Source organism: Nyctereutes procyonoides, unplaced genomic scaffold (genome assembly GCF_905146905.1).
Source record: "Nyctereutes procyonoides isolate TBG_1078 unplaced genomic scaffold, NYPRO_anot_genome, whole genome shotgun sequence".
NCBI lineage: Eukaryota > Metazoa > Chordata > Mammalia > Carnivora > Canidae > Nyctereutes > Nyctereutes procyonoides.
Genome location: NW_026575131.1, coordinates 46,869,978 through 46,897,321, shown reverse-complemented (window position 1 = coordinate 46,897,321; position 27,344 = coordinate 46,869,978). Strand labels below are relative to the sequence as shown.

The following is a 27,344-nucleotide window of genomic DNA, read 5'->3' as shown; positions in this document are numbered from 1 at the left end:
TGATGAGCTGAAAAACCGCATGCAATAAACAAGAAGGAGCAGCCAACAAAATCTCTTAAAATCTCAGAAATGTTCAATAAACATTTGCAGAGCGAGAAAATAAATAACATCATGGAGCCAGCAGCTCCCTTTTCCCCTCGTGTGATTTGGGTTCAGGGTGCCTGTGTCTCCAGACAAGTCACAGGTCTTGAAGGCAGGCTGGCCCCAGCTCTCCGAAGGCTGCCAGCAACTGTGCACTTCTCCCTCCCCACACAGGTCCCCCACACCCTCCCTGGACAGCTTCTGCCCTTGGAGAGCCCTTCCGGCTTCATCACTTCATCCTGGCCCCCTTCCTAGACCAGCTGCCCAGAGTCTTGGTTCCTCTCCTCTGCTTACAGGAGCCGCTTCACCAGCCAGCCAACCAGCCAGAGCCCCCCACCAACCGTGCCATTGAAAGCCAACAGCTGGGAACTTGGGCTCATCCCCAGCTGGGTCTGGTGAGCTTGGCGGCCAACAGGAAAACCCAGGGCCTCCAGGGGCTCTGGGAGGAGGCGGCTCGATTCCAGCCCCGGCTGCCAGACGATGCCAGCCTGTCCACTCGACAGAAAAACACACGCTGGCCGCCTGCCCCGGGGTGTTTCCAGAAGAGAAATTTAATCTAATTTACATACTTCTAGGTACATCGATAACCAAAATGTGGCCACTGAAAAAAGTTAAAAGGTCAATCAGCTCCCGGTCTCTAGCTGGCCCAGGATTGCAAAATAAAAAGATCCACGTTCCTTATTCTCTACACAAAACGCGTTTTTAAAAAAGTGAAAGGTCTAGGGAGCTATACATAGAAAGCAACAGTGAAAAGAGGGAGGGGGGTGGGGGTGGGGGAGGAGAGTCCCATCCCCACCCCCTCCTGGGCCCCGGAGTCCCCCAAGGCTCTGGGGGGGCCTTGACATGGCAGGAGGCAGCTGTCAGCTCTGAGCTCTTCCAGGCTGGGAAGGCCCCTGGGAGGGGGCAGCCAACAAGGATTTCCGTGGCATCATGGGCTCAGTGGGGGGCTCCCGGGCCCCAGCAGGACCTCAGAGGGAGCGTGCCTTCCCCTGAGCAAGCACCGTGGCATGATGTGGTCGTTTGACTCAGGAACTGGGGGGCTGGGGCAGATCCCGGGTCTCACGAGGTGCGTGCGTGCATGTGTGTGTGTGTGTGTTTGCGTGTGTGTATATGTGTGTGTGCGCGTGAGTGCGTGTGAGAGGATATTCACAGGGGCAAGAGGGAACCAGGACAGGGGTCTTTGGGGTCTTTGCAAATGGCCACGGATGGCAAACATAGCCCCGCCTGGCTGCTAGATTCGGGGGAGCGCTGGCCTTCCTCCCCTTCACCAGATCAGCTGCCACCGCAAGAGACCTGGCCTCTGCCCCTGCTGGACCAGGTGGGCACGGCTGAAGGAAGATGCGCTGTGTGTGGCCCAGAGCCCTCGGGCTGGGGGAAGGGCCGCTAGCTGGCTCCTGGCGCCCCGGCTGTAGTGTGCCCGGCCCCCAAGGGGTACCGGTTTGAGGTTTTGGCTTGCTCCTTTGGAAACGGAAAAGAAAGAGGAAGGAGAGGGTGGAAGAGACGGAGGAGAAAGAGGAGACAGAGGTGGCACGAGAGGGAATTTGGAATGCTTTTGTGTTAGGGTGCCTCTGCCGCCGCTGTCTGTGCCTGCGGGGCCCGGGGCTCCTCAGGCGGGGGGTCTGCTTTGGAGAAATTCATCTCCAGGATGTGCCGCTGTAAGTGCCGCACCCACTCCTCCTGGATAGAGAGGGGCCCCTGGAATTCCACCTCACAGAACCTGTGTGGAAGGAAGAGAGAGAGAGAGAGAGAGAGAGAGGAGTGGCCACTGCCATGAGGAGAGGCAGATGTGTAGCCCTGCCCATGTCCCTGAGCACACCTGCTGCTACTCAGTGTGGAGAGAACATGCCTGAGATTTCAGGGAAGGGGACCCAGAAGCCAGATATTTCCTCATGGTCAGCTCCCTGTACCCATTCCAAGATCAGGGTAGGGTCCCCTAAAGACCCTCATCTCTATGTTCAGGGCAGTCAGCTGGCTCTGATGCTGGGAAAGTGCCACTGCCAAGTCCCTCTGCCATGTGACTGAAGCATGTGATCTGAGAGGGGAGAGAAAGCCCAGAGAAGCAGACCCTACCCCGCCAGGCTTTAGGACAGATGGACAGCAGCTGGGGGAAAGGGGGTCAGGCACTAACTCACTCCCACCCTGCTCATGCACCCAATTCACCAACTCCCCGGGCTTGAGGTCCCAAGGGAGGCCTCACAGAACAGGGGCCCAGGACCTGAGCTTGTGACTCCAGAGACCTGGGTTCTAATCTTACTTCTGACTTGACCTATGTGGCCTGAGGCAGGCTACCTTAAGTCTCAGACTCAGTTTCCTGGCCTCTGATGTATGCCCGGACTCTGGTAAAAATCTATTTTTTTCTTAATCAGGCAAGTACTTGTTGAGTGCTTACCATATGTCAGGCACAGTTCGAGTGCTTTATAAATATTCAACTTTTTAAATCCTCACAGCTAATCTGTTACCAACCCCATTTTATAGGTGGGAATATGGAGGCATGGGGTGGGAAGCCCTTGCTCAAGGTCACGAGGCTGATGAGTGTCAAAGTCAGCACTGGAACCCTCAGGGTCCCAGCTCACTGCTCTGAGATGATGTTGTTGAGAAGCTCTTAGCCTGGGTCCAGCCACACTCGAAGGCAGTCCTTGAGGCTCTATCTCCTGACCCCCACGAACCCATGTCCTTTTCAGAGGCACTTGGTGACCCAGCCCTAAGTGGGTGGTCTTTCTCCCCCACCCACCCAGGGGGCTGCATACCTGCACTTGAGGGTGTAGATGTTGCCAACAAACTTGACCAGTGATGTCTGGGGGGGCCGGGGTACCAAGGAGGGGACCGGCCGGACCCGGGGCGGGGGCTGCCGCACCTCCTCCAGCTTCTGCTGTAGATCATTGGCCTCTTCGCCCCCCCGGACCGCAGAGGCGTCTGGAGGGCGGGCTTGTCGGCGCTCAAATTCTGAGGCGTAGAAAGGTACAGAGAGGGACAGGAGATAAGCTGGAGGGCAAGATTTCTGGGGAGGTTCCTGCCTTTTTTTTTTTTTTTTTTTTAGGTTCCTGCCTTTAAAGCAAGATGGGACAGCTGGTGACTGGATGCTGCCTGGGCCTTGGGACAGGTTGGATCGTGGCCAGATGGGCAAACAGGTGAGAATGATCGGGGAAGTGACTAAGAGCAGATGCACAGTGGAGAATCCTGGTGGCAGGAGCCCCTCGCCCTTAAAACCCCCTCCACCAGCACTCACTGTTGATGTTCTGCCGCTGGTGCTCCTCGGCCTTCACAGTGCCCGGCGGGCTGGCTGCCAGAGGCCGCTCACCACTGTCTGCTGCCCGGCCAGCCTCAGGCCCTGGCTCACCCCCAGCACTGCGGCCCACCACAGCCAGGCCCCCAGGTGCCAGCCCGAGGGGTGGCCGCTTGTCGCTGTCGCGGCCATGTCCGGCGCTGCGGAACTTCTTGGTGAAGGGGCGGCCGCCCTGGATGTAGCTGCGGTAAGCCCCCACCTTCTGAGGCCGGTGCTTGATCCACTCGCTCAGTGTCTCAATGGGTGAGCCGTTCACACACCACTCGGTCACGCCAAATTGCCGCAGGTGCGCCCGTGCGTGGCTGGCCAGGGCCTTGCGGTTTTCGAAGTAAAGGCCACACAGCTCACAGCAGGCCTCAGTGGCTGCAGGCAGAGGGGGTGTCGCTGAGTCCCAGCCCAAAGGGAACAAAAGTACCCAGAAGGCCCTGCCCAGGTCAGGAGTCAGTCCCGCCTCCCACTGGGGCCTTGCCACGGGCCTCTGCTGGGGGTCAGTGTATGTGCGGCACTGCCAGGCCCTGTGGGCCCCAGCAGATGCCCTCCCAGGACCCTGCCACCCACTGCTTACAGGAGTGGGAGGTCTTCTCGTGGAGGGTCTTTGCCTTGAAGGGCAGTTCGGTCTGGATGTAGGTCTTGGCCTTGACCTCTGCTGGGAGGAGGCGGTCCTCCTGCAGGGGCCGCTTGGCTGCCACTGAGCCCAGATAGCCAGTGGCTGTGGGCTTGGCACCAGTGATGGGCGCCAGGCTGAGCTCTCGAGGAACCTGGGCCGGCCCAGCTCCTGGTTTGCCTGGGCGGCCAGCCATTGGCACCAATGGCAGGGGGGCCTGCACAGGCCCAGGAGCAGCCGTGGGGGGCCCGTCCTCAGCCAAGGCAGGGGCCAGGTCTCCGGCTGGCGGCTCTTTCTTGATGAGGCACGGTTTGGACTTCTTCTTGAGGATCTCCCGCAGTGTGTCGATGGGCGAGCCGTTGACGGACCACTCGGTCACACCCATCTGCCGTAGGTGGGAGCGCGCGTGGCTCGACAGGCCCTTGCGGTTCTCGAAGAATTCACCGCAGAACTCACAGCGGATGTCACGCACAGGCTCTGCCCGGGACGCTGCAGAGGGTCCAGGGTGGAGGGAGGGGAAGGAGAAGGAGGCAGCTGCTGCGGCGGGAGGTTCGAAGCTCAAGGCTAACATTAAGTGCCTGGCTGTCCCGTCCATGCAGCCCCAGACCCAAATGACCCACTCCCTCATCCACTTCCAGGGGCCCTTGTGTACATTCAGCCCTTCTGCTTGCTCTGTCACCTCAAATTCACCTCATCTGGCTTCAAGATGATTCCCTGTGACACCAAGAAGCAGTGAGGAGCAAGCGCCTCCATCCCGGGCTCAGGCACTGGCTTGGCTGTGACCCCCTATGTTACACTGGGCCAACCACATCCCCTCTGAGCCTCAGACTCCTCCTCTACAAAATGCAGATGAAAACCTCCACCGGGTGGGAGCAGCTCCAAGCATGTGGCACACAGCTGATATGAAATGCACATGAGCACCGAAGCAGAGGCCTGGGCCATCCTCACCTGCTCAGCACACGACTCAGCCAATTCGAGCAGAGAGAACACAGTGACAGGGACAGTAAGACTACTGACTAACGTATACATATGGCTCTGTTTAAGCGGGCACCGTGCTAAGTGGTTTACACTACTTTGGAACTACACGGAGCTGGGACCATGCTTATCTTCCACCTCCAAGAAGAAGAAACCTGCCCAAGGTCACATACTGCTGGAGTGGAAGAGCTGACTACTTAATTTGAACTTGTCTCCAAATGTCAAGCACGTAGCAACCAGGAATGTCAGAAAGAGGGTGCAGCCGCCCACTCCCAGTGCCTATACTCCAGCCCATGGGAGAATCACTAACTGACCCCTATAATCCTCCTCCCTAGGAATCTGGTCGGTAGACACTACCAATCGACTGAAGATAGCCCGAGACGTAAAATCTTCTGGGCATCATTGAGTGGCACAATTCTGCCTCCCCAACGTGGATGGAGACTCAAGGAGTAGCTCAGTTAGAGGCCTACACAGCAGGATCGCACAGCTAACCCCTTGTCCTCTGGTTCTGGGTAGCCTCTGTTCTATTTCTACCCTGGGCGCTCTGGGTACCCATCAAATGTGTGTGTGTGGGGGGAGACCCCTCTACCTGTTCTCACTGCCCTGCCCCTGGGGTCACACTTACACAGGTTCAGGGGGGCCATGTCTTCCCGTGGCGCCACCCAGGGACCCTCAGATGGGTGTGGCTCCCCATGAAGGGCCCCTGGTAGCATCTCCCGTTTGATCTCCACCCGCATTTGTTCAGGCTTCAGCTTCTTGGGCAGGGAAGGTGCGGCCAGGCCTGGGAACATCTTCCGGGCCGTGGGAGGAGGAGAGGCAGTTGGTGAGTGGCCCAGGGGGCTGCCTGGTGGCGGTGGCAACTTCTTGGCCAGGGGTGAGAGGTGAAGGTCTGCGGGGCTGCGGGCTTCCAGCGAGCTGCCAGGACCTCCGCTGCCCACCACCTTGGCCAGGGCTTTCGGGCTGGGCCCTGGTGGGTTAGGGGGGCCACCAGGCCGGGCCTGGGTCCGTCTCTTGAGGATCTCCCGTAGTGTGTCAATGGGTGAGCCGTTGACATACCACTCAGTCACGCCCATCTGCCGCAGGTGCGAGCGTGCGTGACTTGATAGGCCCTTGCGGTTCTCGAAGAACTCACCGCAGAACTCGCAGCGGATGTCTCGAGCTGGCTCTGGGCCCGAGGCTGCAGCAGGAGAAAGGAGTAATTAGCATCGTGGGGAATCATTAGCATCGTTGTCTGTGGGTCTCCTGGTCAGCTGGGCTGGGCAGCAGCATGCCCACAGGTTGGGATGGTGGTGGAGGGCAGGTGCAAGTGAGGGAACTGAAGGGCAGGGGGCCACTCAGCAGGAGCGAGGGGAGGCTCCAGAGAGCGCATGGGCCCTCAGTCCTGGCAGAGGATGGAACCAAGACTCCACAGCTCTGCGGGTCCTGGGTCCCAACAAGGACAGGGGCAAGAGGGCAGGAAGTAGCAGCCTAAGTGCCAAATGCCATCCAGACCAGGGGCAACCATGGACACTTTTCACACCAAAAGGCAGCACCCCACCCTTGGCCTTCATTCTCAGGGAAGGTCACAGTCATGGAGGTCAAAGGCCAAGAGAGAGGGCCTAGCAGCCAACTGCCAACAAGATCTCTGGGCAGAACCAGCCCACTGCCAAGGGCCCCTGTCTACTCCCTGCCCTGGCAGGAAAGGAGTAGGGAGGGGGCTACGACCCCCCCGGGAGGGGCGCCAGGGCCCGCAGGGAGGAGGGAGCGGCTGAAGCGAGAACCTACAGAGGTTGAGAGGAGACGGCTCCACATCAGAGGCCCAGAAAATGCCGGCGGCTGCGGCGGCCGAGAGGTCCTGCTTCCCCCAGGGGCTGGCCGTACCCGCGGCCTTCAGCTTGGCCTTCTTGGCCGGCGGTGGGGGGGGGAGCAAGGAGAGGGCCGCAGAGGTGGGAGGAGGCCGCCCCAGCTGGGCCAGGGTGCCGCGCCCGGGTGGGAGGCGGATCTGGACGCCGTCCCTCCTGATGAGCCCGTGGAGCACGTCTATGGGGGATCCCTTGGCGTCCGGGTCGCTGACGCCCAGGTGGCGCAGGTGGGCGCGGGCGTGGCTGGACAGGCCCTTGCGGGTCTCAAACCAGGCACCGCACAGCTGGCAGTCCAGCTCTCTGCCCCCGTCACTATCTAAAGCTGCGGAGACAAAACACAGGGGGGGGTTCACGGCCGCCACCTTGGCCGGCCCTGGGGGACTGAGGCAAGAAGACCTGATATGATTTAAGGCTTCCCAGGCCATTCAGGGTTCAAGATTTGTGCCGCAGATTTATTTTAAGAGGTTTTGGGAAACAGAAAGTCCTGTTCCCTGCCTAGCCCTCTGGCATCAAGGTGAGTGTGGAGAGCTTAAGGATGTGGGGTGGAGAGGTGGTGGCCAAATTCCAGTGGCACAATCTGATGCTCCCAGGGCCTCTTCCCTGGGACCCCAGCGGTGGGAGCTGTGTGGGTACAAAGCAGGGGCCCTACCCAGCTGCCGAGCATCATATAGCCAAGGGCAGACCTGCCCAGGGCCTTGCTCCCAAAAGCAAAGCAGACAATGGAAGTGGCTTCATGGGAACATGAGGTGCCAACTGGGATGCCCCATTGGGCAGGGGGCCAGACCTCGGGCTCATCCCAGACTAACATAAATGTGAGGGAAGGCCTGACTTCCGAAGGGATGCCATGCTAAACCTCCTCACTGTACCCGGGAGGGTGGGGGGTGGTTCTTTCTAAACCCTTCTTTGCCATGCCCACAGGCAGCCCAGGAGGTCTGGCTCCACCCATGGGCACAGAAGTGCCTCTGCACAGACAGCCAGGAAGATGTGAAGACAGGGCCAACTACAAAACTTCCTGTCAGGTGGACCACCTCCCTACCTGTAGGACCCAAGATGCCCTTCTGGGGAAGACAGGCCCACAGGACTTCTGGTTACCTTCATTCACTACCCCAACCCTCAGGCTCAGAGAAGGCCAAATGCCCCTAAGTGGTGAGGATCATCCTGGCAGGCTTAGCAGCCACAGCCAAGCCTCCAGAGAGAAGAATAGCAAAGTAGAGTGGGAGGCAGATGATTATATGCTGCAAGGCCAGCCCAACAGGAGACACAGTGCTCTGACCAATATTCTGACCCAGTGGACCCAGGACCTAGGAGCTGTAGCCCCCACCATCCCCACCCTGGGCTCTGCAGCCCTCCCGGTGCCAGGACCTCCCTCAGCTCCCGGGACCCGCACTCACTGAGGTTCAGGGGCCCTTCATCCTCAGACTGAGGCCACTGTGCCTTTGGGGAGGCTGGCCGGGGGCTCAGGGACAGCTGGGGGCTCTTGTCCTCAGGATTCTTGGGGGTGGGGGAGCCCGCCAGGGCGAGTGGTGCCTTCTTGAGGAGTGGGGAGCTGGGTGGGTGGGCCAAGCCCTTGGTAGAGAAGCCAGGAGGTGACTTGATGGCCTTGTTGACAGCAGGGGCATCCAAGGGCTTGGCCAGGGCAAGCAAGCCAGGCCGGGGAGCACCGGCGACCACCTCCTTCGGTGAGTTGGACTTCTTAGACAGGCCTGGGGGCAGCCCAAGGGGTGTGTCAGGCAGGCCCTTCTGCTTCACAAGCTCGTAGAGGAGGTCAATGGGGGCACCGCTGCTCTCCGATTCGGCCACCCCCAGCTGACGCAGGTGGGAGCGTGCGTGGCTGGACAGGCCCTTGCGTGTCTCAAAGCAGGCACCGCAGACCTCGCAGGTGGTCAGACTCTGGGCTGGAGGGCGAGATGGAGGCCAAGAGAGCTGGCTGTGAGGTCCCTTAAGCCCTGCCCTCCCACTGCCCCTCCCCCCAGGATCCCACTTACCCAGGCTCCCTACAAGCCTCCCTGATCCTTATAATGACCCTAATTAGGCAGGGATCAGCCTGTCCAGTTTGCAAATAAGGAAACTGAGTCTCAGAGAGGGAAGAGTTGTGCCAATGGCACACAACAGGAGGCAGAGCCCTTCTGTGGCCCGGGCAGCAGAATGCCTTTCGGATATCCAACATACCAGGGTGTCCTGGCAACAGGTGTTCACACAAACACTGACCTGCCCGTCACAGTGCTTCCCAGAGCTGTCCTAGCCAGCCTCTGGGGCTCAACTCATGCCCCAAACACTGGGTTGGAGGCCCCAGCCAACAGTCCCTCTGGTGCCCTACACCCATCTTGTGCAGAGCCCTTATCACTGCCTGTCTCCTCCTCTGCCTCCCTGCTCTAAAACTTCAATAAGTCCAGCATAGTGCCTATCAACTACTTAATAATGATCTGAGTATCAACATACAGACAAGACAACATCATACAAAAGATCACATAGCTAATGAGGGCCAAAATCAGCAAATAAATTGGGTCTGAGTGTGAGCTCCTGAAAACCATGCTGTTTCCCTGGATGCCCCTCCCCCACCCAGTGAGGGTATATCTCAAGGCCATGCATGCCCAGGGCAGCAGAAGCTGAACAGAAGACAGCCAGATGTCTCCTTAGAGCTTTGGCGTGAAGAGAAAGCTGTGGACCCCACACTAAGCCCCAGGCCCAAGAGTTCCCTGTGAGTGTGACCAGCCGGGCCTGCACCCCCACCGTGTCACCTGGGTCACTCACCCTTGAGATCTGGCAGCTCCTGCTTGCTGCCATGAGGAACCTCTGCAGCCACTTTGCTGCTCAGCCGATTGGCCACCTGTTCCAAGGGCCCAGGGACAGGCAGGCTCTTCTTGGGGAGCAGGGGGGAGCCCAAGTCCATGGCCACCATTGTGTTTTCCTCAGAACCCAGGCCTGTGAGGTTAGGAAGACAGGCTCAGCCCAGGCTGGGAGGGAGCTGTCTACTCCCATAAGGACTGAGAGTAGGGGCATGGAGTCTTCTTCCTCATCCTTGGCATCTGCTCTCACTCTGGGAGGCAACTCACCATATGAGAACAGAGGCTCCATCCAAACCCCCAGCACCAGTGAGATGCAGGGATGTCACGGCTGCCCACTGACAGCGGGGCCGAGCAGCAGTTTCCACCCACCAGAACACACACTGGTTGGGGCAGGGACTCCGATCCTAGACCTGACAAAGTATCTCTCTAGGCAGAACTTGTGCAGGGGAGCATGTCAGTCTTGGGAGCAGGTAGGTGGCAGTCAGAAGGGAGATCCAGAAAGAGAAGGCCTGAGTCAGAGGCCAGAGAAGCAATGCAGAGTTGACAAGCCAAGGACAGGAAGGAGGCTCCGCAGGACTCATGGGGAATCTCCACCCGACAGGGCACCTGGGGCTGCGGAGGCGACTCGGGGGCTGCCTAGTGGTCTGCTTATCACAAGCTGAGCCCTAAGTGGGGTAAGGGGAGAACTGGGAGCCCGGATCAGCCGAGATCTGAATGGGGACAGGAAAAGCGAGAATCACAGAACTTTGTAGGAAGTTTCCGAGGCCTCGGACAAGTCAGGAAGCCTCCCTGGATGAGGTGTACAGGAGGACAGGGAGTGGAAGGCATGTGTTCGCGGTCTACTCTTCTCGGAGAAGGGGGCCCGCGGGGCCTGCTGAGCCCCGGGTGTCGTGTTCAGGGCAGGGAGACAGCTCTGAGGCTGAAGAAAACTGTGTGTCAGATGGAGCTTTGCAGCCGGTCAGGCCTACGAGCAGGAAGCCATGAAGGTTCTCCGCTCGGCTGGAGTCCTACGGAGGCGAGCAGAAGGGAGCAGGGGGGCCGCCGAGGCCCGGGACACCGAGGACTTTGTCAAAGTCGCCGGGTGGAGTGGGCGCGTCTGTCAGATGGTGCAGGGACCGTGTCTGAAGTGACTCGGAGCGGGTTTCTGCGCCGCAGGGCCGGAGACTGTGGCGAGGGGCGCTCCCGGGGCTCCAGGGGGGACAGGGGACACCTGTCAGGCAGGGTGAGGGTCCCACGGAGCGGCGGCGGACAGTGTTTCTGAAGCCCGGGGCCCCGCGAGCTGCGACAGGAGGCCCGGGGCCCGCGCGACTGGAGGGCCTGGGGGGAGGGGGAGTCCCAGAGACTGGGCGGCGGGCGGCGGGGGCGGCGGCAGGGGGCGGGCGGAATGCCGACTTTGCCCTCCCCGCACCCTCCCCGGCGCGGGCTCTTACCCGGCGCGGGCGCCGGCCCGGGCCCCGGCTCCGGCTCGGCCTTGGGCCCGTCCCGCGGCGGCGGCGGCGGGGGCGGGGGCGGCGGCGGCGGCGGCGCGGGGAGGGCCGCGGGGCCCGGGCTCGGGGGGCTGGGCGGGGGCGCCCCAGCGGGCGCGCGCTCCCGGGCGCCCCCCGCGCGCGGCCCCGCCGCCGCCTTGCTCTCCGCTTTTGTCACTCGGCACTGGGCGGTGGAGGCGGCCATCTTGGCTCCGGCGCACGCGGGGCGGCCGCCCCAGGCGGGAGCAGCCGAGCGCCGAGCGCCGCCGCCGAGCCCGCTCCGTTCCGCCCCGCCCCTCGGGGCGCGCCCAGGGTGGCCGGCCGAGCGCCGAGCGCCGCGAGCGAGTGAGCGAAACACTTGTCCGGGCCCTGCGGGCCGGGGGTGGGGGGGTGGGGGGGTGGGGCGGGAGCCTCAGGGAGCCGCCCGCACCCTGGCTCGGGGACGCACGCACGCCGCGCTGGGCGCGGCCGCCAACCGCACTCCCACCCCTGGCCTGGACGGGATGGGACGCTCTCCCCGCCCCCCCCCCCCCGGACCCCGACCGCCCCTAAGGCTAAAATGGGAATCCTCGGACCACACGCATTCGCCTTCCCCGCGTCCAGCTTCCTGGAGCGCCCACGGGCGGAGCTAGGACCTGCCCGGGGATCCTGTTCCATCCTCTATCCTGGAATTCTCCCTTCGTGTCGGAGCTCTGGAAGACACCAGATCCCAGCTCTGAGGGCCCCACATCATCCTGATATCTAAATGTCCCCCCCGACGCCGCCGGCGCTGTCCCGCGGTCCTACGGAGCTCCCCACACGATCGCCGGCTCCCCATTCCGGGCACAACCTGCTTCTTCCCAACATCAAACCGATTGCCCCCAGCTGTTTCTTGACAGCTGGGTGGGGCCAGAATCTGACGGTTGCCCCGCCCCCAACCTGGCACCCGCCCCTACAGCCCACTTAGGTGCGAGATGCTTCTAGGAACAATCAGGGCAGGGCGGGTGCCCAGACCTAGCCTTAATCTTGGACATCCTTCTTGAAGGCAAGGCTTCCAGGCTCTTCGGAACCACCCATAAACAGCCCTCCAGCCCACCAGGTGTTAACTGAAAGACTGTTCAGAGCCACCCCCACCCCCACCCCATCCCCCACCACGGACAAGGCCCGGACAGTACCAGACTGAATCCTGACACCCCAAAGACTTAGCCATCTCCATTAGCACTGACCGGGGGCTGCCACGTTGGTCTTCTAGTGGAAACAGGTTGACCAGAGCTGAGCCTGACTACTGGACACACCCTGCCATCCCTGAGGGGCTTGACCCAGTGCCAAGTAAGGAGTGTGAGCCTGACATTCAGACCTCTACCAGAGTGGCAAAAGAAAGAAGAAAGAAGAAAGAAGAAGAGAGCGGGGCTGTAGCTTACAGACTACCTCCTGTGTCCCCCAGCCATCCTCAGAGCCAGCTCCACTTCTCAGCCATCCCTGAGGCACTGCAAACCCAGCCAAGTGTGTGAGCTGAATGCCCAGGGGACAGCCTTCAGCAGAGGCAAGAAGCCTGAGGTCAGGTCCCTACTCTGGCTCTTTCCAAACTGTGTCCTCAACCAGCCACTCTGTCCTTTCTGTGCCTCAGATTCCTTGTCCAAAGAGGAGAGGGAGCTTTCACAGCACCACCCTCCACTTTGCAGACCCTCAGATGCCCTTTACTGGTAAGGGGGCTGGCAAATGGGTCCAGTGGAGTTCAGAGCACAGATGGAGGTAGGACCCTGGGAGGTCCAGGTAGGAGAAACCGAAGGAAACCTCAGTGCCATGTGGCCCCTAGACAGTTCCTCTGTTCAGAAACTTCTCCATTCCCCAGGGCCCACTGACTCCTCACTGCCAAGTTCTCTGCTTTGAATTCAGTAAAGGCTCCTACAAAGTCAGGCTTTGCAAGGCTGGGTCCTACAGGTTTTTACTCCCCCAGTGGTGCCCAGCCCCAGGCTCCTTCACCAAAATATTACTTCCGGATTTTCCAAGCCATCTTCCACTGGAGAGACCACCGAACATGGTGTTCAGAAATCTAGCTCTGCTGCTTCGTGGCTATGTGGCAAAGCAGATGACCCACAGCTTCCTTGTCCACAAAACAGCAACACAGCAATCCTTAGCCCCACAGAGCTGTTTGAGGCATAAATGAGATAAAACCTTAGTATACAGCAAGTATTCAGTTATGGGAGGGGTTATCAATGCTGCTGGACAAAGTAGGCACTACTGAAAATCCAGCATGTAGACTCTAGCTCTGCAATGTTTGGCAGAATTACCACTAACCTTGCACTAGCCACGTTTCACATGCTCAACACCATATGTGGCCAGTAGTAACCTATGCGCAGAACACCTATCTAGAGAACCTTTCCACCTCATAAAGTTCTATAGGACAGTGCTGCTCTAGACAGATGATTTTAAGAGCAAGGATGCTGGAACCTGACCTGTCTGGAGTTTCAAATCCCAGCTCCACCACTTCTGGCCATGTGTCCTTGGACCAGTTAATTAATTTCGTTGTGCCTCAGTTTCCTTATCTGTAAAATGGGGATAATAATAATAACACCTGCCTTATAGCATTGTTGTGAGGATGCAAATAAGCTTGTGTTTGTAAAATTCTTAGAACATATCTGGCTCCCAGTAGGAGGTGACTAAGCATGTGTGAAAATCACTGTCAGGCAGGGCAGGGATGAATTGGATCCAGGAGTAACCCTGGACCAGCCCCTGAATAAAACATAAATAACCTCTAAGTGGCATGGCAGTTGTGAGGACAGTTGTCAGTATACTTTGTAAAGTGACTTGAAACACTACCAGAAAAGTGGAGTGGCTGCCCCCTCCCACCTCCTCTCATCTCTCTGGGGCCCTGAGAAGGGTCAGGGCCCCACCCTATCCACACCCTCTCCCCTTACCATCTCCGTAGGCTGGCCCAGGGTCCTCAGCCCAGGTGGGTGGAAAGGGCACTGCGAGAGGTAAGCGGGGCCGACGCGAGGTCAGGAAGCCACTGGGTGACCCCCCAGGCTCGCAGCCCAGGGGGCTGGGGGGCCGCTCAGCAGCGGAGGTGGCCAACAGCTCTTGCAGGATGTTGATGGGTGACACGGTGAGCTCCCAGTTAGTGATGCCGAAGTCACGTAGGTGGGCCCGGGCGTGGCTAGAGAGGCCGGCCCGGGTGTCGAAGCCAGCCCCACAGAAGTCACAGCGCATCAGGCTGAAGGTGCCTGGGTCGAAGTTAGCCACTGTGGAGGAAGAGAGGATATGGACTGCCTGGAGGGGTGACTCACTGGCCCCAGCCCTCCCCGTTCCTGGGGTTGCTCCCCCTCCACAGATCACACAGCCAGTGCCATCCCTGACCCTAGACACCTCCCTTTCCCTTTGCCATTCATGCTCCTGCCTGCATCAGCTCCTGTCTGCTCCACGTGTTCTCCAATCCTCCCACTCCGGGAAGCCCTTTCTGCCTGACCTTCCAGGTTTCCCTTCACATAGCTCTCAGCATCAGGGACTCCACCCCCCAGAAACCCTCCTCCAGTTGTGCATTTGCAATCCTTTGGCTGAGTGTTTGATTAATATCCTTCCCGTGTCTAGAGCGCATGCCTATTTTTGCTCACTATCACTCCAGTGCTGTCAATGAAATCTTTGTTGAATGAAGAAATGGCCAAATGGATGGGATGTTCTCCTCTGGGGAGCCTGCTTGGATGCCCCCAGGTGGAGTCAGGGACCTCCTGTCCACTTCCTCAGACCCCAGTTTCCCCCATCACAGCCCTGGTCACTCACCATTGTAGGAACCTGGTTTTATGGCTGTCTGCTCCTGGCCCCTTACCCCCAGGACATGCATACTTGCACACATGCACGTGCGCGCGCACACACACACACACACTCACACATGCACTCCCTCAAACAGCACACCAGCACCTCCCCCAAGTGGGATCCATTTCTGCCAGCGTCAGAACCACCCAGGGCACTCGTGTTGGAGACAGACCTCCAGAATCAGAACCCTGGTGCCTGGGAATCTCCATACCTCACAGGCTGCCCCAGGGGTTCTGAAGCCGGCCAGGGTCCCACACTCCTATTACTGGGCCGTGAACTCCAGGAGAGCAGGGACTGCTGTTTCCTTCTCTGCTGTGTCCCCAAGTGCCCAGAACAGAGGGGACCTCTCTCAATAAATATTTGTCGAATGAAGACATCAGTGAAATTCCCTGCCTGGGGCTGCCTCCTCTGCCCATACTCCTTCCTCCAGTTGCCGGAAGGGCCAGGGCACTGGGGCATCCCCACACCTCCACCGATGTGGTGGCCTTTGCCGCGGCTCCCAGTCTTCCAGAAGGGGAGGCCCTGACTTCCCCCTGCTTGGCACTATGGGATGATTTAGAGTGAGGATTGCTTGGTTCAGAACTCAGCTGCCCAGCTGTGCGTCTCTTGGGCCTCGGATGGAGGTGGGTGCCGGAGCGAAGCCGCCCTACCTTTTTTCTTCTTCTTCTGGAAGGAGAACCTGCGCTCAATGGCCTTCACCTCCTCGGCAGAGATGAAATGCCGCACATTGTAGCTCACGCCTACACGGTTCAGGTGGCCCCGGACATGGTTGGCCAAGCCGATGCCGTTGTGGAAGCGATCGGGGCAGTAGGGGCACTTCCGCTCCTCGTGCTTCAATTCCACTGCTGGGTCCCCATCGAGGAGCACGTCCAGCCCCAGTGGGCCACCCAGCGGCGCATCCAGGAGCAAGAAGTCCAGGGGGTGGGCGCCCCCCAGCCCCAGCTCCTCAGGCTGCAGCCTTGGGGGCATCCTGGTCGCTGCAGCCATGACCTGTGGCCCCAGCTTTGCCAGCAGCACAAGTGGCACCATCCCTCGGAGCTGCTGCTGCTGTGCCCGAGAGGCCTCAGCTGCCCTCAGAGCTTTTCGGAAAGTCTGCTTCAGATCCAGGGCCAGCTGTGGGATGAGGCCAGGGGCAGCTAAGGGTGGAAAGACCCCATTTTCGGGGGAAAAGTCCATCTCTGAGACCAGCGGTATGTCTTCCTCCTCCTCTTCACTCCAAGGGTGTCTCCGGTCCCCCAGCTGGGCTGGGAGCCCCTGCAGGTGGACCATGCTCTTGTTTCTACTGGGCTGTAAGGAGTAGGGGGAAGATGCCAGAGGGGAGGGAAAGGCTGGCCTTCCTGGGGGCCTTGGGTCTGAGCCGTGCAGAAGTGGCTTTGACAGTGGGAAATCCCTCACGCCCAACTGCTGGCAGCCTGGGCCAAAGGCCAGGCTGGGGTCATATCCAGCAGGGTTCTCCTGCCATGTGGGGGCCAAGAGAGCTTCAGCTTTGCCAAAGTAGTCCTCAGCAGCATCGGGGAAGCGGGCATATGCATCCTGGCTGGTGCCTGGCTGGCTGGCAGGGTCCTCCTCGAAAGCCTCGGCGTCCTCCTCCCAGTGGGGATGGGCATGCGCAAGCCTCATGTGCTCCCTGAGCAGGCTCTCACTGGGCGCCGGGAAACCGCAGAAAACGCAGCCACTGAGCCCTGAAGAGGTTCGGTAGGGTCGATAGGTGAGGGTGGTAGCATTGGGGCCTGGGCTGCCAGCCCCACTGCCGCCCCCAAAGGGCTCCCTGGCAGGCTGGCCTGGAAGCTCGCGCACGTGCAGTTTGGCATGCTGCACAAAGGCCTTGGAGGAATTGGTGCCAAAGACACACTTGGGGCACTGCAGCCGTGCCTCCCGGCCCTCATCACCAGGCACCTGCTTCAGTTTCTGGATCTCTTCAATGATCTTCTCCCGGGAGGCCTGGTGCAACTGCCGGTGCTGCTCCAGGGAACTGGGGTCAGCAAAGGCCCAGCCGCACTCCCCACAGGCCAGCGGAGCCAAGTCAGCAGGTGGCTCCTGACCCGGTGCTCGGCGGTGCTGGCTCATGTGCTCCAGAAGGTGCTCCTTCTGCTTGAAGTAGATGCTGCACTCAATGCATGGGAACACGGCTGGCTCCTCATCCTCATCCTCATCCGGGCTGGCCACCCCCTTGGCCACCTCCTCCAGCAGCTCACACAGGTAGGGCCCTGTCTGGATCGGGGAAGGCAAGGGCTGGAGCCGCTCCACGGACGCCTCCGAGTTCACCGTCCAGGTCTGTGTGGCCACCTCCGAGGCCGACCTGGGCAGGCCCCACTCAGATGGCTGAGCCAGCTCTTCGAGGTCTGCCAGGTGCTCCCTGGTGTCCACCACTGTCACATCCAACGTCTTAGTGGTGTCTTCTACCGGCACGAGCACCGTCCTGAAGGAGGTGAGGGGCAGGGGCTGGGGCGGCAGGTCCAGGTGCAGCCCAGCATCCTGGGGTGGGGCCGGCTCGTCTGTATCTTGGAGCCAGTCGAACCTGGGGTGGCCCCGGGGGGCCTTCTCCAAGAGCTTTGCTTCACCCTGATGGTGCAAGAACCTTCTAGATCCCTCAAGCTCAATGTGGGGCTTCACAGTCCTCACAATGACTGAGTCCTCGAACCTCCGTTCAGGTGGGATGCCCTCCCTGGCTTCCTGGACCAGGGGGTGCTCCCAGGACCCCTGGCCATCAGGGGGGCCGGGGAAGTGGCCCAGGAGGTGGGGTGGTGGGGAGCCCGGCTGGAAGTCCAGGCTGCCTCCATCCCAGCAACTGCAAGGAAGTGCCAATGGGGACAGGTTAGCCACAGGCCTCAATTTCTCTTCCTTGGGCAGGGGAGGGGGGTCCTCATAGGCAGCCTGAGATAAGCCCCAGAGACCCAGCCCGAGGGTGACCTCAGAGGGGCTGGGAGTGTGGAGGTGAGGGTGGGGAGGTAGGGGGAGTAGATGTGGCCCTTCCAGAGCTATTAGACCAAAAGCACCTTCAGCTCCCAGGATGCACCTGTCCATGTAGCCCAGCCCCGTTGCATGGTGGGAGAGTGTGCAGGGTCCACCAGTGGTCACACCAGGGTCACAGGGCATGTCCTCAAGTCTGGTGGCACAGTCAACTCTCATCTGTCCCGCAGGAAGACCAAGGCTCTGATCTGTGCCCCCAGCTGCATAAGACCAAGAGGTTTTCCCCAAACCAGGGTGATTTAGTTCATTTAGCCTCACTTTCCAGCAAATGTGGTACAACTCTGTGGTATAAACAATTCAGGGAAATGCCCTTTTCCCCTGCAGCTCCCCTCTTGGAAGGGCAGAGTTAGTAGTGGTAGAAGGACCAAATCAGCCTCTGGCCCTAAGGACCCTGACCTCCTTGGGGGAAAGGGGGCAAAGCAACCTCACTGAGCCTCAGTTTTCCAATCCTAAAAATGAGAATGAGACCCCCAATCCAGGAGCCTCTGTGTCCTTCTGCAACATCTAAGGAGCTTTCTCATATCCACAATAGAAGAAAAGTTCACATGAGGGATGTGCTCATTTAAATGGTCACAACTATAGCCCTTCAAATGGGGACCTTGACTCGGACCCCGGGAAGTGTAGGGAGGACATGACTCCATGCTGGAGAAATGCTTCACTTCACCAGATGCCTGGTTTATGGTAAGCCCACAACCAACATGGGTTCTTATCATGACACTGATAAATCTCCCTTCGTTTTCAGGACTCTGCCTCCAAGAGGGGCTATCGATTACGCCCACCAAAAAGTGCAGAAAGGGGTTCCATCGAGAGGCAGAGCAGAAACCACAGGGTCACCTCTCTCAGCCCCGTTGGTGATACCAACAGGACCACCCACCCTCCAGGTCCATGACAAAGATTAGAGGGGGAAACCTGTGCCAAGAGGCTAGTACACAGCAAGCGCTCAACTAATGGGAGCTCTCATTGACACACTGCAATGATTATTACATATTAGCACCCACCCAGACTTTATAAAGGGTTGCTGCTGTCACCACTATTGTCATTTCCTGCTCCTGTCCAACCTCTCTGGGGTCCTCAAAGCCAGTTTGTGAGATGCATCTTAGGGACTTTATTTTACAGATGGGGAAACTGAGGCTTAGAAAGGACTGACATCATTCTAAGGGTCACCTGGCAGAGACAGGACTCCAAGGGTCTAACCTTCAGGCTCCTGTCCCTCTGGCCCTGCTCCTGGCAGGGATAATGAGAGTTGACTGTCTGTGTTCAACCCAGTTTTCCCCACCCCCTGCACATGCCCAGGGGCTTGCCTGCTGGGAGCCATCTCCTCCTGCCTGGCCTCCTGATTCCCTCCTTTCCCCTTCTCACTCCCCAGGGGCTTCCTTCGGGGCCTAGGCACATCCTGCTTGCCCCCCTGCCCTCCCTGAGGTCAGGGCCAGCGTGGCACTCACCAGCTGCTGATCCGATGGGTGGCGGAGGTGGCACGGGGGAGGGCTTCGCTGAGGCCAGGATGGGGCTGCCCGTCTGCAACAGAGAGGGGAGACCCTGAGGGGCTGGGGTCCCCCTGGCCGGGGTCCTTCACAACACCCCAGCTCTGGGAGCCCTGCCAGGCACCTCGAAGGGCCTAGCTGGCTCCGCACCCCTCTCTGAGAGGCCTTTGGCCTCTGCACTCCTGAGCCCTGAAAGGAGTCTCTTTGGAGGAGTCTCCTGGGGGACCCTGGGGCTTCCTGCCTTCAACCCTTCTCTCTTTACTCCCACCCAGCAAGCCAAGGTGATTCTTAAAAATCACACCCTGGTAAAAACTCCCCTGACTTATACCTATGATAAAAAGCAGATTCCTGACCACTACCTACAAAGCCCTGTGGTGAGGTGGGACCTCTTCAGGTCTCTCCAGCCTTGGTTCCCTTTCCTTGCCTTTGCTGGCTCTGTCCTGACTCCTCTTGATGCCTCAAGCCCACCCAACTTTTCCTGGCCCCAGGGCCTCAATATTGGCTATTCCTTCTGTCTGGAGAGTCCTTCCGTGCTCGCTTCAGCAGCACATATACTAAAATTGGAGAGTCCTTCCCTGGCCACTGACCAAAGTGAGCCTCTATGACTTTCTCTCTTGTCACCTGTTTCATTCCTTTCTTCACCCTCTCCCAAATTGCCTGGTTCCTCTTATGGATTACGGCTTGCCTGCGCCCCTGCTGGCACTTGCGCACCCCCTGAGGGAGGAGACTTTTTCAGCCTCATTCACTGTAGCCTCCCAGTGCCTGGCACACAGCGGGTGCTCAACCAATACTCGCCAGATGATGAATGAGGAACTCTAAGCCTGAGTTGCAGAGTGCCTGTCCCTGCCTCCCAGGCCCCCTTCCAGGCTTCAGTCCTAGAATCAAATCCCCTCCTGGGACCCCTCACACAGATAGAGCCAACTCTCCATTATCCGCCTGTGGAGCCAACGCCTGGAGCGACCACAGGAATCCTGGCCTGTGCCTCCTCTGCCTGCCACACTCGCCTGTCATGGGTGAATGTGCCAGTTGGGGTACAGGCCAACTGCCTGGGCCAAGGTTAACACACGGGGGGAACTTGTGCCCCGTCCAGAGCCTGACAGATGCAATTGCTGGATTAGCTTCAACTGGAGGATGGTCCAGAAAGAGGGCTAGGGCCAGGGCTAGATCTTTTTCTGATCCCCCGTGGTTCAATTTGCCCAGGAAATTGAGAGCTGTCAGGAGCCAAAGAATTAAAAGTGCCATCAGGGGTAGCGTGGGGGATCAGAAAGTCGTGGTCACTGGCTGAGGGTCTTTCTACCGCGCCTCAGAGAAGGTCTGTGACTGTCACATGGCCTCTGGAAGGTGAGGGTGGCAATGGGGGTACATAAATTTGCACTATCGAGAGCAGTTTCTCAACCATGACTTTCTGTGCACTGGCCTCTCCCCACTAGATGCTGGTAACCCCCCGGCCCCTGGCCCTGCAGTCATGACAACCAAAAATGGCTATAGGCACTGCCAAAGCATCCCTTGCAGGCAGAATGGCCGCCATTTGAGGACCCCTGCAGTAGGCTGATGGGGAGCAGGGCCAGGCAGGTGTATGTTCGAATGCCAGGGTGAGTGTCAGGGTGGGAGGTCGAGGTGAATGTTAGAGAAGGTGTGAGGGTTAGGAAAGCAAGGCCTGGACTAGCCAAGGGAGAGAGACCCCACCAAAATGGGGTCTCTTGAGAACACAAGATCATAAATGTGAGCTCCTCGGGGAGGGCAAGTGATTCAGTGGCAACAAGATCCTGCACAGCCTAGAGGTGCAGGTCTGAGGGTTTGGGCATCCTGCTTCTGAGATTCTGGGACCCCAGCTGCCGAGATACTGGGCGTCCCAGATTCGTTGGTTCTGCGATTGGCGTTGTCTAAGGATTCCACGAGCCAGGGGGCTGTGTTGGCCTCTTTGAGCAGCTCCAGCGAGGCTCCTATTTTTAGTGGCAGCATTTTGGAAGAAGCAGGCCAAGCAAGGCCCCGTGTCTAAGACACCTGGGGGCTGGGGGGCTTGCCCAGAGGCCTCCATAGCTGGCGGGGATCCAGAAGTCCCTGCAGGTCAGACGAGGCGCCTGTTTGCAGCCCTTGGTAGTGGCCACGCCAAAGGGCCCTCATGGACTCCTGCTATCTGCGGGTCCCCGAGAGGGTTTGAAAATGAGAGAGGAAAAATGATAAGGGTATCCGCAAGCAGCTTCAACCCCAAGCCAGGCAGCTTGGCATCATGGCCAAGAATATAGACTTTAGAGGTAGACAGATCCAAGTTCAAGGCCCAGTGGTGACCGAAGGGCACGCCTTTCCCACCTGTTTCCTCCTCTGTATAAAGGAAACAGCTACCACCCATCTCGCAGGGCCAGCGACGGATGCCAAGGAGATCACACAGTACATGCTCCATCCAGAGAGGCGGCGGTGGGGGGAAAGGAAGGGCTGTGAGGGTGCCTGGGACGGGGGTCAGGGTTGGCTCGGAGTCATCCCAGGTTGCAAGCTGAAGGCTGGACCAAGAGCCTCAGTTCTGCTCACTCCATGCTCTGGTTTCCTCCCCAGCCTGGGGCCCACGTGAGGGCAGAAATAATGTGTCGTTCATCCTCTGGCCCCCTGGTCTCAAGGCCAGGCATGCACCAGACTCTATCCATCCATGTGGACGCTCTCAGCCCCCCAAGCCTTGGCTGTACCCAGGAGGCCAAATATCAGGCGGGGGCTGCAAGGAGGCAGTGGGGGCTCCAAGCCAATAGCCATAACATAGGCCAGAGAAGGCAGTGGAAGTATCCATGTCCAGGTGCAGAAGTTTGCAAGTAGCTGCTCCAGGGGTATCCCCTGGTAGTCCCCAAGGGCAGGGTCGGGGTGAGGGAGGGCCCAGGCTTCAGGGTGGAACAGCAGTCCCAGAGGCTGTTCCTATTTATAGGCATCACAAGACTCCTAGGGCAGGTGCCTGAGCCAGGAAGGGGGGTCAAGCAGGCTGAGAGGGCAGCGGGGGAGGTGCCGTGTCCCAAGCCTAGGCCCTCCTCTAACCTCCAGACTGTGACCCCGCCCAAGTCAAGCCACCCCTGTCCCATGCCCCCAGTTGCTCAAGGACATCGTTAAGGGTGGGCTTGGGCCCCTTTGGCAGCCACATTCCCTTCCTCCCCCAGGCACATGCACTGGAGCCTGATTGAGGGAGGAAGGAAGCACCTACCTACCCACCTGCTCACCATACCCCTCTCATGCCAGACCTGGGGCTTCTGCCTGGCAGAGAAGTGACAGATTCCTCAGAACCAGACCAGAGAGGACTCTGGGACCCTAGATCCTGCTTCCCTGGGACTGTCACAAAATCAAGGTCTCAGGTCTGCCCTGGCCAGCCATGTGACCTGAGACCTGAACATGGTCCTGCCAATCTCTGGGCCCTGGTTACTAATGATTTGGAGGAGGGGCTTGCTAAGGTTCCCTGAGCACTGATACTCTCACCCTCAGCGGCCTCACCCTGTCATCCCCCTGTGTAATACCTTCGGGTGCCACCCATCACCTCCATGCCATAGCTTATGTGGAATCTGATGCCTAGACTTCCTTTGCTCTCTGTCTGACTCACTGTTCCTCATCCAGGACCCCAGGATGGCCTCCAGGCTGGGCCTAGCTGGGCTTCACCCACTGCAGCCCCAGCGACTGTGTCCTAACACCTGGTGACTAGTTTGTCTACCCAGCACCTGATGGTGAGGATGGAGCATGTGCGTGGTCCCAAGAAGGTGCTCTGTAAATATCCAATCATCGTGCATATTGCTAATGGTGACTTGGGGCAGGTCAAGGATGTCTTGACACAGGGTGGTGGTTAAAGATGAGGGCTGTCAAGCCAGGTTACTGCCAGCTGTGGGACCATGGGCTCCTTAGGGCTTGGGGTTTCCCATCTCTAGCATGGGATGATTGTAACTGAGGCTACCCCACAGGAATCTTTTAAGAATGACATGAGATGATCACGTAAAGGGCTTGGCATGTAGGAAACTCCTGATGAGGTACATGAAGTTTCCTGGAAACCAAGGCCTATAGGGCAGGCCAAGCAGATGAACGGAGACATCTGGTACATCAGCCTGCACTGCCCCCAGCACTCTGCTCTTCCTGCCTGGTCCTTGAACACACCAGGCTCCTCCTCACTGCAGGACCTTTGCACCTGCTGTTCCCACCACCTGGCTTGTCTTTCCCGCCATTCATTCAATGCTCCATTCAAATTCCACCCACTCAAGGAGGTTTCCCAGGTCCTCCGGGCATGATCCTGGCACTCTGTTTATTACCTTCACAGCATCTGTCACTACCTGCCCTTACGTTATTTATATAGTTGCTTGTTGTCTGTCTCTCCTACTACAATGTCAGGCCTCTGTGGGAAGGGAGTTTTGCCTCTTTTGTTTATGGCTGTATCCCCAGCACCTAGAACATAGCCTGACACATAATAGTTGCTGAGTATTTAATGAATGAATAACAAATCGTGAGGTGGGGACAGTGTGAGATCCCCTTTTGCTGGGTAAACCGAGGCACAAAGGGGTTAGCTGGTGTCCCTAATTACCCAGTCTCTCCCCAGCCACTAGAGGGCCCAAGCTGTTTTGGTCCATGGCTCAGGAGCAGGACTCACCAAGACAGTGCAGCAAGAGGGAGCTGGGATATACATGGAATGGGGTACGCCTGGGGAGCAAATGGGCTCTCAGGGCAGGATGCTGGTCCACTAATTGGACCCCAATTAGTGTGCTCAGAGGAGGGAATCAGGCAGATCTGAGGTCAAGTCCCAGCTCCTTGCTACCCACCGGGTTGGGGGGGGGCATTCATCAGGTCATTGGCTCCCAGGGCCTCTTATTTTCACAACCGTTAAATGGGAAAATAATCAGAGTACAAAGAGAAGGCTCTGGACCCAAACAAAATTAGGATCCCATCTCAACTCCTGCTGAGGTGGGTGACTTAGCCCTCTCTGAACCTCAGGGACCAGGTTGGATGCTTCCCCAGAGCCATAGGGCCCATCCTCTTACCAGAAATGCCACCTCTGCCATCCAGAATGTCTCGGGGTCCCTCCTTGGTGACAGGCAGGTAATGAGTGGACCGGAAGATGCCACCTTCCCCTTCAGCAGCCTCGGCCCCACCTTCGATGTCTTCCCTTGGTGCTGGGCCAGGCAGTCTCTCAGGACCACGAGGGCGATCTGGGGCGGCCAGGCCGCCTACCAGGGGCCCATCCATGGATGCTCTCTGCCTGGCTCCACTCAGCTCCAGGGCTGGCTCAGCAAGGCATTGTAGGCCTGGGGGGCAGAGAGACAGGTGCTTAGGGGAGGTGGGAAAGGGATGCTGCCTCAGTTTCTCCTTCCTTGAAGCCCCAGTCCTCACCCTTGCTGCTCAGTGCCTCAGTTTACCTCCCAGCCCAGGAGAGCTAAGTAAATGGTGCTGAGGCCCTATCTATAGCATAGTATCCCAGTTGGCCTATAGCCTCAGTATGCCTCAGTCTCCCCGTCGGTACCTCCTCTTTACACAGCTCCTGCACTGTACTGCCTCAGTTTACCCTATTTTTACACATGCAAACTCATCCACCTTGTTTTCTTCCAGTATTAATCCTATCACTTCTCCCAGGCGCCTCCCTTCATTCACACACTGCTGCACTTTTCCCAATTGTGCCCTCGCTTCCATGCACATGCATCTCCTATGCCCATGCCCCGGCATGAATCCCAGTCACTTCTGCACACTGATCCTATACACTATCTCAAGTGCCCCCATCATTACCTCTGCACTTTTCCCACACTCCAGCCCCCATCCCCTCAGGACCTTAGGGTTCACCAGCATTAACCCTTTCACCCTCACATGCAGCCTCAAGTGACCCCAGCATTAACCCCTTCTCTTCTCCCCAACATCACCCCTCATGCATACCCAGCCTGGGCTCTTCCATCCCACCCTCCCAAGATTTCTCTAGTCTGCGGACAAAAACGACGGATGGGGCTCCTGGTCCAGAAATGAGGACCCTGGGGAGGCCATGTGTGTGTGTGTGTGGGGGGGTGGGTGCTGTCCTCTCCACCTATAAATACCTTCAAGGTAACGGCGGAAAGTGAAGGGCAGGAATGAGGCGCCCTCCCCAGGGAGATGGTGGGGAGGCCGGGCCCAGGCAACCGGGGCGGGGCCCGGGCTCCAGGCCTGGCTGCAGGCGCTGCCCTCGGGGGCCTGGGGGCTCCCAAGGGGCTAGTCCGTGGCCTGGCAGTCGTGACGGGGGTCCCTGCCCAGGCCCAGAGGAAGCACCTGCGGGTGCCCACCGGGTGGGCACTGCCCGCGGGGAACAGGCGGGACCGCAACTTCGGAGAGCACTTTGGCAGCGTGGGAAGGGGCCTCCTGCCTGGACGCCCCCCGGGGGTCGCAGGGGTAGGGGCAGCGCCAGGCCAGCGCACCCCTCGTTGGGCCAGGGTCCGGGAGACGCTCCCTCCGCCCGTGCACTTCGGGGCAGGAGACCCCGTGGGACGCGCCGAGGTGGGGGGACACCTGCCCCAAGACCCCCGCTCCTCCCCCCCCCAGAACGGCCCCGCCCCCGGCCAGGCCCCGCCCCTGCCGGCCCCGCCCCCGCCCCCCGCCCCGGGGGGTCCCGCCTGGCCCGGCCCGGCCCCGGCCTCCCCCTCCCCGTGCCGGCTCCGCCCCGCCCGCGGGCTCCCCAGGCCGGGCCGGGCCTCACCGGGGAGGCGGTGCCGCCGGCCAGGCGCCGGGGTTCGAAGCTCCCCTCTTCGGTGCGGCCGTCGCTGCCGCTACCGCCGCTGCTGCTCCCGGTGCCGGTGCCGCGGCCTCCGCAGCCGCCGCCGCCTCCACCGCTCGGGGGACATTGTCCCTTTAAATCGCTCCCCCCGCCGCCCCGCCCCCCCGGCGCGCCGCCGTGACCTCAGCGCGACAGCCCCGCCGCGCCGCCATGATGGGGAGGTCCAGGCCCCCACCCCCCACCCCCCCCCCGCGCCGCCCGGGGGGGGGCGGTCAGCGGGCGCGCCGCCATGTTGGGAGTGGCCAGGCAGGTCACCCTTAAAGGGGCCGCGCGGCCTGAGAGTCCAGGGAGGGTCTGTTTCCATGACAACACACTTGTCCCCCTGCCCCCAATAGCTCCTCATCACCCTACTGGTTCTTCCAATGCTAGGCCTACTAATAGCACCAGAAGAGTGAGGAGGAGGCAGAGAAGTTCCCCCATGGGTCATTTATAGGTCATTGAAAACTCCATCCAGCCAATCCGTATCCTTCAGTCCCTTGCCCCCTATCAGCTACCTTCCAACCACAAGTCTTCTCTCTCCTCTCCCATTATCCAAACTGGACTTCAGCACCTCCGTGTCCCTAGAACTGCCGTAGGTGCCCATGCTAAGCGCCCCTTTCTCCATCCAACCCCAAGGATCCCAGCCTCCAAAACTACCCCATCATGAATACATAACAGTTCTGCTTTCTTCCATCCACCACCCATTCGCATGTCCAACCACCCATTCATCTCTCCACCCATTCATCCAGTCAACCACTCATCTATCTATTCAGCCAATTAACCAACTATCCACCATCCATCCAAACACTCAAACCTCCCATCCACCTCCTATCTACACACTCACCCATCCACCACTCAACCAACGTCTGGTCCTGTCAGCGTTAGCCACCCACCCAAATTCCCATTCACCCATCTGAACACCCACTCAACCCATCCATCCACTCCCATCTACCTGCCCATCCACCCACCACCCAAGTAAATACATATCCAAACAAGCAAGCACCCATCGCTACACACATCCTTTCACCCAGCCACGCAGACATCCATCCTTTAGCTGCACATTTACTTGTCTCCACTAGGGTGTAATTTCCATGAGGACAGGAGTCCCGTCTGCCTAGTTCATTATTGTTTCCCCACTGCCTAGCTCAAGAGTCTTAGGAGGCCCCAACAAATATTCATACGATGTATATAACCAGTTACTCAATTAGCTCAAATATTTATTTCCTACTGAGATCCAGGCCTTTTCTAGGCAGACATAACCGTCCCAGCTAACTGCCTACTTACTCACCTACCAGGGCAGGTATCCACCAAATGCTAATCTATTTTTCTGCCTATTGTCCCATTCACCTTACCCCT

At 59.1% G+C, this 27,344-nt stretch overlaps 1 protein-coding gene across 7 annotated transcripts; it reads right to left on the bottom strand.

The window, feature by feature from the left end:
* Positions 1–607: 607 nt before the first annotated feature.
* Positions 608–26,032, bottom strand: WIZ (WIZ zinc finger). 7 transcript variants are annotated; one of them, XM_055344630.1, is made up of 13 exons: positions 25,932–26,032; positions 24,262–24,525; positions 19,238–19,310; positions 15,476–17,613; positions 13,934–14,257; positions 9,536–9,706; positions 8,176–8,679; positions 6,708–7,106; positions 5,569–6,120; positions 3,930–4,457; positions 3,308–3,727; positions 2,829–3,024; positions 608–1,798 (listed from the first exon to the last, which is right to left on the bottom strand). In XM_055344630.1, the coding sequence occupies exons 2-13, from the start codon at positions 24,464–24,466 to the stop codon at positions 1,639–1,641; spliced, it is 5,670 nt and encodes a 1,889-aa protein (XP_055200605.1). In that variant the 5' UTR covers positions 24,467–24,525; positions 25,932–26,032; the 3' UTR covers positions 608–1,638. The 7 variants fall into 7 exon arrangements, with proteins under 7 accessions (XP_055200605.1, XP_055200608.1, XP_055200606.1 ...); XM_055344633.1 differs by lacking the exon at positions 6,708–7,106; XM_055344631.1 differs by lacking the exon at positions 9,536–9,706.
* Between the last annotated feature and the right edge of the window lie 1,312 nt (positions 26,033–27,344).